This window comes from Protomyctophum bolini (genome assembly GCF_963924005.1).
Source record: "Protomyctophum bolini genome assembly, chromosome: 14".
NCBI classification, from domain to species: Eukaryota; Metazoa; Chordata; class Actinopteri; order Myctophiformes; family Myctophidae; genus Protomyctophum; species Protomyctophum bolini.
In genome coordinates, this window is record NC_137875.1 from 20353265 (window position 1) to 20369431 (window position 16167).

Genomic DNA, 16167 nt, shown 5'->3' on the forward strand with positions numbered 1-16167 from the left:
GAGAGATAGAGACTACATGTGAAACACAAACGCTTCTACATCTGCATCCAATAACAAGCACGCAGAAACAGACACGTGTACACACAAAGATACACCAGTAATACGCCTTAAAGGCGATAAAGCGACCGCTAGGGCTGAGACAGTCTACCGGAATAGAATGGGTCAAGAATGGGTGAAATTAATTCAGATACATCATGCACATGCACAGCATCGGTACTGGTCCCCCTTCATGCACTTGCAGGTCCATGTCCCCATCCACACACACACACATGCACGCACACGCACGCACACATGCACACACACATTCACGTAGCCACGCACGCATTTGTGCACACACGCATGGACGCACGTGTACACACACACACACACACACACACACACACACACACACACACACACACACACACACGCTGCTCATAAGGTGCGTATCAGGGCATCATTAAATCACACTGGCAGCAGTGTGGTTGACAGAGCAGGGTGGAGAGGTGCATGCTGGTCTGATCCAACGGACTGCAGAGCCACTCAACGGAAACTCCATTACAACACCCTCTTCTACACCCCTGATCCGTGCGTGCGTGCATGCATGCATTCAAACTATGTAAGCATGTATGTTTTATTGTTTATAACAAATCCAGTGTGGCAGGACTGCCCATCCCGTTGTCATATCATGCAATGTGATTGGAGCCGCTGCTTATTTAAATTGTGCAGCCTTTTAGGGCAATAACTGACTTGTGTTTTTCCCCATCCAGATAGTGCAGAGTGGATGGGATGATGGGATGGGTCATCCAAGCATGGGTTAATTGGGTTCATTCTTTTTATCTATTCTACCGTATTGTCCTGAATATAAGACGACTCTGATTATAAGTCGACCACGTTTTTTAGGATATTTCCATTGGAAAAAAGCGGACGGAGACCTGCTCTTCAGTTACAGGGGTCTCTCTAACTATCACAGTTTTAGTAACAGCGGTCTCTCCAACAGACTCAGTTCATTTTATTCTGCCCGGAGTAAAAACTCATACAGAATTAAGTTTAAACAAGTCAAATTGTTGTAAGTGATGAATTTAAAAAAAAGTCAAGACAACTGGAACACCATGAAATTGAAGCTGATACAATGTGGGGCTCTCTTTAATGTGACCCCAATCAACACATTTCGAGGTTGAGGTGAGGCACGCATATCTGTTCACGCACTGTCATGCCATCAATGACAGCTGTCGGCCTTTATAGAATTTATAGAAACATAAATCACTCTGAAGCAGTGTGGCATCATGCAGCTGTGCAGACGCCTTGTGCTATTCAGAACAGCCTGGGTGTTTTGACACTTGCTTTGGTAATGTTTTCTCATGCCAATAAAGATTGAAATTTAATTGAACTAATTTCTTACATGCCGGGACAGACAGATACAGATATCTCCAGTTATGGTCTTAAAATAGACACAGACAGGCTGATCTGTGCATTTATAGATGGACACACCAAGTTTGAGATCGTTTGGTCAGGTGGTGGCTGAGTCATTCCCAGGCAACAGAGACAGACATACAGTACATAAAAAACATACTGTATGCATGCTGTACACAGTAGTAAATTAATAGATTTCTCGCTGAACTGACTTTACACTCGGGATATCACTCCCTCGGGTTCTCTGCGATACACACGCCAAGTCAAATCAATGGGCCTTATTTATTCACAAAGAAAGTTGCATTTGAACAGCACTTTAACTTAATCAATTGATTAACATTACTGTCAACAAGGAAAATGCAGTGAAATGAGCCATGTTTGGCAATGCCATGTTTATTTTTTTATATTGAATGTGATGATACCGGCTATAGTGCATGTTTTCTTGATATTTTTATAGCGACCCCCCCTAGAAAAAAAGTCACCAGCCGCCACTGGGCAAATGAAAGAGTAGTTCCACTGGGATTTCCTGATAGTGGGGCTGTATAGTTGGCTGAGAACACCACACATGCTGCTGGCCCTGCATCCTTGGTTGATATCTGCAGCCACTCGGTGAACTGTCAATGGCTGCTTTTGGTTCCTTTACACCTGGATAAAGTGTATCCTCAGTTGAAAGAATCTACCACTGCCTCGCTTGATCCAGGTCTGACTTGAAGAGTACAGCTCCCATGTGGTGACTGCAGGGGTACGGAAAGACTCTGGTGGCGGTACACATAGAGTACTGGGAAGAGGGGACAGCTATAGCTGCTTGCCGAAACTCACATACAATCCGTCACAGTCACATTTCCAAGAAAACACATTTGCTAGCGTTAGGTCAGCAGTTGGTTTTCCTATATATTGCCTCCAAGTTGTTACAGTGTGTTTGTGCCCAGCAGCACAGACCTGTGGCTTTTTAATCTGCGCTGAAGGGAAGAACCCTGCTGCGACACTGCCTTTCCAAAACTGTTTAGTTACTGGATAAAGTGAAACTTCTCTTTTTGTGTGTGCTGTGAGTTTTTGGCAGGCGGTTGTTTCTTTCTTAAAAAAGATAAACAAGACAAGAAAAAAAAAAGCTATGATCTTTCATGATGTTCAGTATCCCAGCAACAACAAACAAGCTTTGTTCAATATAACTCATAGTCTCATACACATTCTTTTTATTTTTTTACCAAACCACTTTATTGATATATTTTGCACCGGGTTCATGAAAGATATTCCGCAACCCTTCCAAAACACGTGTTTTTGGATGAAATCAGTATTTTTGTGACTTGTTTTCATACCTAATTTTAGGGGGGAAAAGCTTTGAAAATGTTTGAAACAACAAACACAATAATGACATACCCAATATAATGACGTCAGGTTGAAAGTGACACAATCTTTACTTGAGTTTGAATTGGGGAGAGAGCTAGAGAGATTGAGAGCTTCAGTCTAGTTTCTACTGACAGTTTGGCATGCGGTGGCACATTAAGCTTGCACTGATTGCTCAGCTGCTGTATTAGCCCAAGGGCTTCAGTCATTAGCAATGTAACAGATTTTATGAGATTTTGGTTGATATGTTTATTTTTAATCTGCAATGCTATGGTGGGAAGAAGGCAAATACACCTTTTAAATTACCGTAAGTAGTTTATTGTTGTTCCACAAACTGATTTATATTGAAAACATGGGGAAAAGGTGCCGTAGAAATGCAATATACGTACAATAGCTATAATGAACCAAAAATATTATCACCAACAACCCAGTTAATTAAGTGTAATGTGTGGCTAATACTGCATGCAGGCTATTTAAAAGAAATCTAGTGGACAAATGGAAACGCACGCATGCACGCACGCACACATGCACAGTGCTATTCCCTTCCCTTTCCTCACTTTGAAGTGTCGGATTCGGGATTTGTCATTTGTCAGTACTACTACAAAGTGTTAGGTTACTTTCACATCAGTGGATGGACCGGTGGTGTTCATCAATCATGGGAGAAAAAAACCCATATTCCTCACATGGAAATCACTAAAGTGTCTAATGTCTATTGTTTAATGCCAGGCAGCAATCTTCTCTGTGGAGAACACACTTCAAAAGAAGATCTAAAACTGTAGCTACAGTATTACAGTGTTTGATACACATCAAATCATGGGTTTTTCTCTCTTCTGTCTTTTCTTTCCAGGCCACAGATGGAGACATTGGAACATTTGGAAATGTGCGTTACTACTTTAGTGATGAGCCAGACCAGTAAGTTGAGCACACATGCACCACGGCCCCCTTCCTTTTTTCTCAGAATTGAGGCTCAGATTGAGGTGTTTGAACGTAATGTCGATGTTAGTGGTTCATTACTAAATCGTCACTACCTCGCGGTTACAATATTATCTGATTCTGAGTCAGATTACAATTTTAACTGATTCTGAATCAGATTACAATATTAACTGATTCTGAATCGGATTCCAATTTTAACTGATTCTGAATCAGATTACAATATTATTAACCAATTCTGATTCTGATGACTTTTAACAATAAGATCGCCAGATTAGCTTTAGGCGATTTTGCTTGCGGTGCATTTTGGGGTCTTCAAAATAAAAGACCCCGCTGTATCCGGCAGGAGATAAGATGCAGCGCAGAACTTTTAGTTGAATGTACATTTTGAATTTCGGAACTTCTACTTGTAACAAAGTATTTCTATATTGCAGCATTTATGCATTTTATTTTCTACTTTAGCTATTGAAAAATTGCAGATCTACAAGCTCATTTGCTTCTGGGGTGATCCCTGGAACTACATATTTTCAGATGGGGTCCACTCCACAGCCACATACAGATAATTCTGGGGGGCCTTGACATAAAAAAAGGTTGAGCACCACTGACATAGAAACATAGGTTTATCAGAAAAAACTATGTTTTTATCTGGCCTCAGGTCTAAATGGGTACAAAAAGTAAAGAAATGTGAATAAAAAAAATTCACCACTGCCCCTGATCCGTCCCCTCCTGCAGATTCTCCATGGACGTTGAGACGGGCTGGGTGCGCCTGCGGGCCACGCTGGACTACGAGCTGATGCGTCGCTACACGCTGACGGTGCTGGCCAGGGACGGCGGCGGCGAGGAGACTACGGGCCGGCTGAGGGTCAACGTGGTGGACATCAACGACAACGCGCCTGTCTTCCAGAAGGACGCGTACGTGGGCTCGCTGAGGGAGAACGAGCAGGCCGTGCAGCAGGTGGCCCGAGTGAGGGTGAGGCATGATTGCATAGGCCAACCAGTGATGGGAAATGTACTCAAATGTTGTACTTAAAGGGATTGTGACGTAATTTTAATTTGTAATTTATTTTAACATTCAGTAGAATGTGCACATGCAGTGCACATTTTCCAGAACGGCCTGTTATAGCGCTAGAGGCTTTTGAAAAACAATGTTTTTTTATATTACTCCTCCAGATTATGTCCAAAGATCCAACAAATCGTAAAACATTATCTCTATAGTCATGTGTTCAAGCCGGATTTGTCCGATATTTCATATTCCATCCTAATTGGCTAACATTGGCTTCCAAAGTTAGCAGAATTGGCCTGTTTTGAACAAAAAGCCAAATCATGAACGCAGCGTGCAATTTACGTGAAATCTTTCACAGACTTTCCTACTAGGCTGAGGAATATATCCCACCCTTTTCACATTGGCCTGTTATAGCGCCCCCAAAACCGTGCCAGATGTCCTAAAATTAGACTATTATAACCGTATGTACCCGAAAAAAATTGCACGCACGCAGACTCTACAGATCTAGCTTGTAGCGCCACCTAAGGCCCAACCGGCCCTGTGTGTGCACGTGCGCTCTCACGCACGTGCGTGTTAAGAAGCATGAGAGATAAAAGCCCCTTTCCCACTGGACAAAATACAACACAACACTCAGTAAGAGCTGGCATTTGTCTTTAGTGAGAAAGGTTACAGTCGACATTCATTCCTGGGAGAAATGACATACACAGGTGTTGATGTATTAGCGGTAATGGAAACATGACACCCAGGTAGACATGCAAATTAGTGCCACTTTACATCCAGTGTGACAATGCTATGATGTGACACACGTTGACGTTCCGTGCATTGGCGTGTAAATGGACAGGAACAACATGTAGGAACAACATGCAAAGAGAGACTGACATACGGTGTAAAACATCTTCCTCCATGCTTTTTTCTCCTGAAAACACGACACCTGGGAGGACAAGCAAATGTGTCCTTTTTCCAGCGCATTCATGACATGGCACAAGAAAAATCAATTAGCGCTCTTTGCTTATTTACAGTATAGGTGTATTAGCAGCCATTCCCACCACTGTTCTAGCGACTGCATTGAATTTAGATGTCACCACTGACACATTCGTAAGTCTCCAATCGTCTGTCTACACAAGACTATTCTCATCTGCTGGCAATGGGAATTGGGAAAGGAGTTAATCGCCTATTTGTGTACATGGGTATCCCCATTAAAAACTAAAATATGCATTTGGTGGAAACACTGTAAAGTACTGTAGTATGTACGTGAAGGCATTTTTCTCTTTTATTTTTCTGTAAAGCACCTTGAGCTGCATTTCATGTCATGAAAGGTGCTATACAAATAAAGTTGCATCATTATTAGTATTATTAGTATTATTAATTGTGTCTACGTGTGTGGGGCAAAGCATGCGGCTCAACCTGGCATGCTAGACCACGACCCCAAGTCCCCCCCAACCTTCCCCTCAACACATTTCGGGTTGAGCGCCTTTTTATTTGCATTGTGCAAGCTTGGCTTAATTGCGGGCCTGAACGCTCCACTCGCCACATTTGATTAGCCCAAGCTAACATTAAGTGGACTGCCATTATTAAAATGCCGCCTGAGAGGAACAAAGAATGCACGCACACAAGCGTGTGTGTCAGCGATTTGCCTCGCGCCCCACGGGGTGCGCACATGCAGACGCATGCATGCACATCGCCCAAGAACACTGCCTCCCACTTCTGCTGCTTTCCAACGTCTGTAAAGCCTGATTCATACCGGGTGGCGTATTGTTTCTCGCACCGAGAATAGACGATCTACAAGCTCACAGCGTCAGAAATGCATCATGCGCAGTGCCTGACACTGGTGTGCAACTAAGTGTACATCAGGCATAGTAGCCTCTTCTTATCATTACCACTGTAGTTCTTTACTTCCTTTGGCCTTTACTGTACGTTGCTCAATGGCCGGCCCACCAGTTCTACAAATTACAATTTACTAGGCATTTAGCTGACACTCTTATCTGGTGTGACTTATATAGTACTAGAAGTACTTAAAGTGCAAGATCAGAGAAAATGGTATGAACCCAAGTTAACAAACGACAAGAAAATGGTCAAGTTAACTGTGCGAAAACAATTAAGTGCTAGAAAGTAACTACGATACCAGGTAATCTGTCTAAAAATAATCTAAATCTAAATAACATCAAGAAAAGTTCTCTCCCCTTGTCTCTTGTCTTATGCAGACCAGCACAATTCGAGTAAGGCTGGACGGACATACGGTAGTAACTTGAAAGAGGGACGGGGTGGCATTGTTTACTTGCTTACTCAACCGTTTGGGGGAAAAAATGTTAAGAGAAGACATGTTGTGGAGAGATACATGTGTTTTTGACAGCCTGTCCGGTGTGTTTAACGCTGCCACTGAAGCCTCATGGACTCCCCTCACAGCCAGAGAAATCATGTTGCGGCTGATATGACGAGAAGGGTGTCATTGTTTTCGTTGAGGATTAGCCCAGCAACGGGGCTGCCGGCTGTCCTCTTGTCTGCCTGGCTTGTCTTTTCGCTCGGTTGGTGTTCGTCCAATATCGACGCCTACACGCGGCTAATAACTGGAATCAGCTTTAATCTGTCCAGTAACATGCCGTCGCTGACTGACAGCTGCATGGTCACGCGCAACAAAAACAAACGCGCGCGTAAGCATATGTGACACATGCATGCCACTACACAAACACACACGAGCACGGTTTCACATAAATACATGTATAGGTGCACAAACAAACACACAATGTGTACTTTTAGTCTAGTCTGCAACTCTGCATACTGCAGCATCTGTCTGCCAGTCTCACTCTGTGGACTTTCTTTGAGTGTCATTGAGGCATATGTTAAAGGCGTTATGTTCAAAAGTGTGTGTGTGTGTGTGTGTGTGTGTGTGTGTGTGTGTGTGTGTGTGTGTGTGTGTGTGTGTGTGTGTGTGTATATTGTGTATATTGTGTTTTTTGTTCTTGTCACTCTGGATTAAGAGCGTCTGCTAAATGCCTAAATTGTGTTTCTCTCTCTCTCTGTCACACTTCTGTGCCATAGGCAACGGATGAGGATTCTCCACCTAATAACATCTTAACCTACACCATCACGTCAGTATCAGCCTTCCCTGAGTACTTCAGCATCACTGTGGTAGAAGGCTACGCAGGTATATGCCCACACACGCACGCACACTCTGGGTGACACAGGCAAACTAAAGGTATTTTCAGATGAGCAGCGATTAACGCTCTCAATGAGTAGTCGAGGGGCGACAATACAAGCGTATTTATGTGGGCACTGGGCGCAGTCCCGTGAAATTGTCGCACGTGTGCTCGTTTCGTGCACACACCCGAGACTGACCAGACCTGGATTCTGTTTAGCTTATTCTTACGCTTGCATAGTCTCGCTCCTCATGAGCAGACCTGGAGCAGACCTGTCGTTGATCCAGACCTGGAGCAGACCTGTCGTTGATCCAAGCGACAACGTCTGCCTTAATCGATGCCCGTCTGGAAGTACCTTTACTCTGAATTCTTGTTTGCTTTTATTGTGTTTTGTTTTTAACATTGGCTCTTGCAGTGCCACTTGTGATCCAATGTTACCAGAGCCTGAATCTCTCTCTCTCAATTCAATTTCAAAATTTGCATGATAAAATAATATGTTCGACATTGCCAAAGCATATACAACAAAACAAATGTCAACATTGCGCACACAGAGTCAACATCAAGCAAACAATAATGAGCAACAAGCAATACAGTAACAATGAAAAGAAATTAACAAACAGCAATGTAATAGCAATGTAATGACCCTGTTCAGCCAGATATACCTGGCTCTCTGTCCACTGGCTGTCCCTCAGTTGATGAAACTCCAACTCTCTCTCTTTCTCTCTCTCTCTCTCTCTCTCTCTCTCTCTCTCTCTCTCTCTCTCTCTCTCTCTCTCTCTCTCCCCTCCCTCCCCCCAGTGATCAGTGCAAACAGCCCCATGGACTATGAACGCGTTCCAGAGGGGATGATATACTTGACGGTCATGGCCAAAGATGGAGGAACCCCACCCCTGAACAGTACTGTCCCCGTCACAGTGGAACTCTTTGTAAGTAGAACACAACCCCATTGGAAGCTATAGAATGATACAACACACAAATTGTGATTGATTATAGTCAAAATATAGAAAGACTACGCCATGGGAAGCCTGCGTATCTATCTCCACCCTTCTTTGTAGATAGAGAGTAAATTATATGACTGTACAGAGACTCTCAACTCAATGCTTAGATGCTGAGAGGCAGAATCCAAGTTTTTTTTCTTTCTCTCTCTCTCTCTCTCTCTCTCTCTCTCTCTCTCTCTCTCTCTCTTTTCTGTCGTCCGCAGTGTTGTGACTCACACCACAGGGGTTTATCAGTAGCTGGAGGCATCACACACGCACACGCCCGCACACACACTACCCTACCCTCCAGCCCAGATAGAGTTGTGTGATGATTGTGTTAACATTTCTCAATAGCTCACACAGCAGGAGTCCTCTGCACACATAACCCACGCAACAAGAGCTTATGGTGGGCATGGAACACAAGACTAGAGCATATCTGATCCCTGTAACCGAAACCTTTCCATAACCCTTTTTCTGGTACCGAAATAGGACTTTGTTCACTTCACATCCATGTTAAAAAAAGGTATGTCCCATCAATTATTTTAAGCCTAGAATCAAGCCATCCAGGATCCTGGTGAATCATGACCATAAAACCTTTGACGCTGTGGAGAAATATATATATAATATATATAAAATATATTCGTGCTTTGGCAGGTAAATAAAGAGTCTGCTATAAACGCAACACCAAATATATAGCAGCTATAAACACAACACTGGTAAATAAAGAGTGCTATAAACGCAACACCAAATATATAGCAGCTATAAACACAACACTGGTATCGGTATCGGCTAACACAGACATTGTGGTATCGGGATGGGATCCGGATCGGATCAGGACATCGTAGTGACAATAGCAGATCTATGCGTCATATTGTAACGTGTTTTGTTTTTTTATTTATTTTTGCTTACTTTCCTCTGGTAAAAGAAAATGTGGTGGATGTGCAATCAGCACACAGCATCATGTACAATATTATACAGGATAGTGGAGTGATTTGGAAACGGTGTCAGTATACATTGTGCGTAGCAGCGTATATAAGACATTTGATATGCATCTCATACACTATCAAGAATCCAATACTTCTAGATCAATAATTTTCCATTGGAGGCCCCAGGAGAAATTGAGAAATTGTTTTGGGCCAGACACAAAACCCACAGACACAAACAGACACCATTCTAATTCCGCTCAATGTTAATTGAGATTTTCATACTAGAAGGCTTTCTTACCTTTATTTCTAGTTGTTACGTCCCCACCACTTTTGTTGTTATTTTGTGCAAAAGTGCATTATTGGCTATTTCCCCTACCATAAGCCCTCAATGGGGGTTGGGTTTTAGTGCTAATTCACTTTCCATATAAAGTGTGCCGCTTGGGATACTATTTACATTATGAAGAGAGGATACAAAGAAAATAGATTTTTGAGCGATGGAAATAAGTGAATTAGCACAAAAATCCAATGTTCAATTCAATTCCGAACACGCATGATTATCTTTGTTAACAACAATGTGAACTAACTGACTGCAAACATACGGTACTTATGCATAACATGTTCTCATCTCTACTCTACTACTATTTGGTCTGGTATGATCCCTCTAGTTACCAATATTTTAACTTGGCTCTTATTCAAAAAACTTCAAAAATATATTTGAAAATGTTTGAAAACTTTTGAAAATGTTCGCACATGCCCAAAATAGGGACGCCAGTGTTGAACGCCAATGCCAGTTGAAAGTGGTTAAAATCACATCAGCTGAATAAAAGTATGGCTGATGTATCGGTCAGACCGAGATATTGGTTTGACTTGACGCCAAAGTCAACCTTTTGTGTTCTATGTTGAGGTTAATTGAAACCAAAGCAGGCATGTCCTCAGAACCGGACTTGAGCCTCATAAGGCACAAGTGCCTGTAACCCGCCTAGCGAGTGCCCATGTAGAGTGATGCATTGGATCAGTGCCGTGAGTTGCATAGTGTGGGAATCAGTTCCATAATCTAGTTCCAAATTGCACAGTTTCCGCAATCGACATGTTCTGCAATGTTATTAACATGCGCAAAAGTTACCCTTTTGGTAGCAGCATCTGATGCCAAATGTTCATTACCAAGCACCAAAATCTAGCAGGCACACCTTAGCCCAGATTTATACTTATTTGTAGTGTCGCACACAAAAAATAGCAGGTCTACAACCTCAGACGAGCTATTTTTGATACGCATATTTCACACCAAAAACAGCTGATGTGAGCTTGTAGATCTGCTATGTACGGTGTGCGAAAATAGCTTATAATAAGTGCTAATAGGTCAAAACAGTGTTCCTTTCCAAGTGGATCAAATTAAGCTGCTGTTTGATGTTTGAATCTCCATCCAGGATGAAAATGACAACCCACCCAAGTTCAGCGAGCAGTCCTACATTGTCAAAATCCCGGAGAACATTAATGCAGGTGGGTCGGTTGATTACTTGATGTCAGCGCTCTAGAGAAGAGAGTTGTGCAACCAGCCAACCAACAGCAGTTAACATACAAAGCCGCTTTCTTTCTTGTGATGACCCTCTCCTGTGCAACACCGCCTGACTGTCGAGAGTTGGCATTATTTGCATGTTCCATTATACCTCTGCATCCCTTGGGGCAGTTTTCCCTGGCCTCCGCCGTGTCTTTGTTTTGCCTTGGTATACTATTTGATGTGTTTGTGAGAGAGTAGAGTAAATTGACTCTTCAGGGGCGCAACATTGTCAGTCGCTTTATTCGTTCTCACGCGTGCATTCAGAAGACTCTCTTATTCCAGACAATAGATTAATTTCCAATGGCTTGGGGTAAATTAGATACTTGACCACCACCGCCACCACCCCACCACCATTCCCCTCCATCTTTTTCTGAGCCGTGGCAGATGCTTGGCTATTATTCTCTGTAAGTCCAGACTGATTTTGAGAGAGTGTTTGCTGAGTAGTGGGATAGTTGAGGGTGAGGTTTAAAGGACTATATGGCTTATTCACCGAGGGACATCTGGGCTTGGGCTTTAGAGGGGAAGGTGCTCAGGGGCAGTGGTTGAAAAAGTACCAATACCGCAATGTAGAATTACTACAAGTCTGGTAATCAAAATGTACTAAAAGTACTAATGTAGGCTCAACCGTCTGGGCACCTATAGGCTGCCAAGCCAGCCGGCCTTTGCCAGATGGCCTTTGCCACGTGTCATTCCCCATCTCTCTCTCCCCCTTTCCTGTCAAACTTCTGCAATCTATCAATAAAAAAGGCAAAAAGCCCCCAAAAACTTAAAAAGTACTAATGTATTGGTATCAAAATGTACTTTTGAGAGTACTCATTGCTATAGTGTTTGCAGTAACAGGAGTCTCCACCAGCTTTTTATTAAACAGAAAATGCATTTTCAGAAACCGAAAATGAAACTGGGATACCAATTTCTTATTCAGGATAGAGAACGCAGTCAGGATACAGATTAAACAAGTGGAATTGTAAGTGATGACAGTGATGAGCAGACAAAATTGGAACTGGAACACTATAAAGATTAAGCTCATAAATAGCTATGCACGCTGAAATGTTGTCACCTATGTATACCTGAAAATGTATTAGAAGAGCTGGAGAGACAGGGAGACCACATGACATGCCCCTAAAACATTATAATATATACATATAATTTAAATAAATAATCATAATTTGGCATCTGACTTGAATTAAGGTGACTTGATTGATTGACATAAAAATGGCCTGTTAACCCACAATGGAATACTTGGTGTTTGAGCACAAACATTCAGTAGTATTACAAAGTTATACAAAAGAAAACCCTACCAATTTAATGTCCCCTTCTATTCCCCATTCCAAGTGTGTTTGTCATATTATAATGTAACGCCAGCACTGCTATTTCAAAGCCCCCTCAGGTACATTTTTAAACTATTTTCAGCAATGGGATAATAATTGTTTTGGTGGGCAATCTTGTTGAGCTGGTCATTTTGAGCTCTCAAGTAAAAAAAGTCTGTCTGTCTGTCTGTCTGTCTCTTGATTGATTGATCGAATACTTCAGTAAACAGCACGCGGTACGGTAAGACATTACGGCTAAAGGGCTAACACACAAGAAAAAAGTTTCCATCGATTGACTTTCTTGATCACTTCTGATGACATTTTTTCTAGAATACAGCCCAAATAGGTAACCTCGTATTTGCTTATAAGATTACTATATCGCCAATCAACTATCTCTGTCTGTCTGTCTGTCTGTCTGTCTGTCTGTCTGTCTGTCTGTCTGTCTGTCTGTCTGTCTGTCTGTCTGTCTGTCTGTCTGTCTGTCTGTCTGTCTGTCTGTCTGTCTGTCTGTCTCTCTCTCTGTCTCTCTGTCTCTCTCTGTCTCTCTCTCTCTCTGTCTCTCTCTCTCTCTGTCTCTCTCTCTCTCTGTCTCTCTCTCTCTCTGTCTCTCTCTCTCTCTCTCTCTCTCTCTCTGTCTATCTCTGTCTCTCTCTGTCTCTCTCTGTTTGTGTCTCTCGCTCGCTCTCTCTCGCTCGCTCGCTCTCTCACTCTCTCACTCCCTCTCTGTTTTGTGCTTTTATTCCTTTTGGTGTGGACTCCTGTCCTGTCTGGTGTCATCCCTCCCTTCGTCCCACAGGGGCCACCGTGCTGTTTGTGAATGCCACTGATCTGGACGCCTCGCGGGAGTTTGGCCAGGTCTCACTCATCTACTCCCTGGAGGGCTCCTCCCAGTTCCGTCTCAACACACGCTCAGGTGTGTGTGTGTGTGTGTGTGTGTGTGTGTGTGTGTGTGTGTGTGTTAGCCTGCGTGTGTATTCATTCTACTATGTGTGTGTTAGCCTGTGTGTGTATTCATTCTACTGTGTGTGTGTGTGTGTGTGTGTGTGTGTGTTAGCCTGTGTATGTATTCATTCTACTATGTGTGTGTGTGTGTTTAGGGGAGATCACGACCACAGCTCTCCTGGACAGGGAACAGAAGGCAGAGTACATCCTGATAGTCAGAGCGGTGGACGGTGGGGTGGGACCGCTACAGAAGACTGGAATCTGCACGGTAACAAAACCCATCCTCAACACTGCTTCACCTCACCTCACTATTTATTCCATGTGTATCTAAGCCAGGGGTGGGCAACCTTGACGATGGAGAGGGGCCACTATAGTTCCACACTCACTCCAGAGGGGCAACATATGTGGCCCCCTTGCCGGTCCGCCAGTTGCACAGTATGCTGGATCTATATGTAATGCAGCTTCCGTGAGAAGTGAGTGATGCCTTTTATCACAATGATGACGTCTGATGATGTCAACAATGCCTGCTTACAGTTCGCACTGCAAAAGGGACTGGAGGCGTGGCCCTTGCACTTAAACACACAGGCACGGCCGTCTTGAGTGAGAGGCACACTGGCCACGCATGCAGTGCTGCTGCTGTTACTAGAATCAGGCAGCGCTGTTGAAGATCACGACAGGCGATGATTATATTTACACATTACATAAACGCTGCTGCCTTTTTAAACATAATATTATAGGGCTTTTAGATGGTATTTTAACGCACTGGCTGTTATTATATGCCTTTCTCTTCTGGATGATTTCCTTGCGTATTTATACATATTACATAAACGCTGTTGCCTTTTTAAACATATATACAGTATAGTATAGTGCTTTTTTAACAGTTTGCAAAGTTTGCTAAGAGGATGTTTAATCACTTTGGAGCATTTCCATTGGGGTCCAACTTCCATTCATACGATACGAGGAGATCACCCAGAAGAGAAAGGCATATAATAACAGCAGTGCGTTAAAATGCCATCTAAAAGCCTTATAATATATGTTTAAAAAGGCAGCAGCGTTTATGTAATGTGTATAAATATAATCATCGTCTGTCGCAATCTTCAACAGCACTGCCTGCTTGTACTAACAGCAGCAACACTGCGTGGTCAGTGTGTGTGTAGGTGCATTGGCCACGCCTCCATTCCCTGTTTGCAGTGTGAACTGTAAGCAGGCGTCAACAACGTGACGTCACGGACATTTTGTGCTCAAACGGACATTCCGAGCTCAAGCGGACGGACGGACAGCTGTGATTGGAGCCGCTGCACCACTAAAAAAGACCTGTTGGGACTGCATACAAACGGACGGACGGACCGAGGGACGGACCGAGGGACAGACGGACCGAGAGACAGACATAGATGTGTAATGGAGTGGTTGCACCACTCAAAAAAAAAGTCACAACAAAGTGGCCATTTTGTTCTGACCATTGAGTGAATTTGTCCCGCTGCATGGCCTGTCTGTCGGTTTGGTATACCAGGGGTGTATATTTATACTCCTCCCAAGTCCTTGACTAGGAGAATGATGGCTTCATTTCCCTCCCTTCCCTCCCTCACTCGCTCTGTTGTTTCTCTGTTTAGGTGAACATCACCATCCTGGACGTCAATGACAACGCCCCCGTATGGAAGGACGAGCCCTACCATGCCAACGTGGTGGAGAGGAGCCCCATCGACACGGACGTCATCTCTGTGAGTTCTCCAGAGCTGCTCCATTATTATGGTTATTATGGATCCCACCACAGTTCTAGGAAAAGCCCCGCCCGCTGTGATTGGCTAGTAGTCAATGTGATTGACGGTTTTCGTTTTTGCAGCTATAGCTAAACCTATAACCCGGCCTAACCTCAGTAAAACTATGCCTGCCCGGGAGCCAATCAGACACATGGTAAGGCGGGTCTATCCTAGAACGTTGGTGGGATTCATATTCACGCCTCGCGCTGACCCAGTGGTGGGAAGTAACTAAGGACCTTTACTTAAGTGCTGTACTTGAGTACAATTTTGAGGTATTTGTACTTTAGTTGAGTAGCCTATGTCAAATCTTCCGTACTTTTACTTCTACTCCTTTTGTACTTTTAACTCCACTATATTTTATTTGAGAGCTTTAGTTACTACAGTAGTAGTACTACATTGTGAGTTTTTAGATCTGCTATTTTCAAAATATTTTGACATTCTGCACAGTGAGCACTTTCTACTCGTGGTACCAGTACCACAAGTACATTTTGATGCCAATACTTTTGCACTTTTACTCAAGTACATTTTGAATTCCGGACTTTTACTTCTAACAAAGTAGTTCTACATTGAAGTATTGATACTTTTACTTGGGTCCACCAATGCGCTGACCTTGCCTGGAAAAACCTCCACTCCTCACTGTGTGGAAAAAGACCAGAGTCGACTGACTCATCCATCTCGGTGCCACGCACACAGTACACATCCTCAGGCTTAATTCATCCAGTTGTAACACTGGAGAGTGTAACTGCTGTCACTCTCAGAGTTAAATGAACACTCTGAATTGTACAGCGTAGGTGTTGAGCCAATAGGCTGAGGAGATGAAAGTCTGCTTCCCCCAGAACATCAGGTTAATTTTTCCATCAGTGTGCTCGGGTGATTTTTGAGCGAGTAACGTTTTGACTG

At 43.3% G+C, this 16167-nt stretch overlaps 1 protein-coding gene across 2 annotated transcripts in view; it reads left to right on the forward strand.

The window, feature by feature from the left end:
• The window catches only part of cdh23 (cadherin-related 23), a gene marked incomplete at both ends in the record, with an annotated part of 270347 nt that overhangs the window by 153833 nt on the left and 100347 nt on the right, over positions 1-16167 (forward strand). For both annotated transcript variants that reach the window (XM_080782539.1, XM_080782540.1), the window contains 8 exons: positions 3584-3648; positions 4399-4636; positions 7706-7811; positions 8602-8729; positions 11131-11203; positions 13365-13481; positions 13666-13778; positions 15121-15228. In XM_080782539.1, the coding sequence (XP_080638665.1) occupies positions 3584-3648; positions 4399-4636; positions 7706-7811; positions 8602-8729; positions 11131-11203; positions 13365-13481; positions 13666-13778; positions 15121-15228 (948 nt within the window). The remainder of the gene's footprint in view (positions 1-3583; positions 3649-4398; positions 4637-7705; positions 7812-8601; positions 8730-11130; positions 11204-13364; positions 13482-13665; positions 13779-15120; positions 15229-16167) is intronic.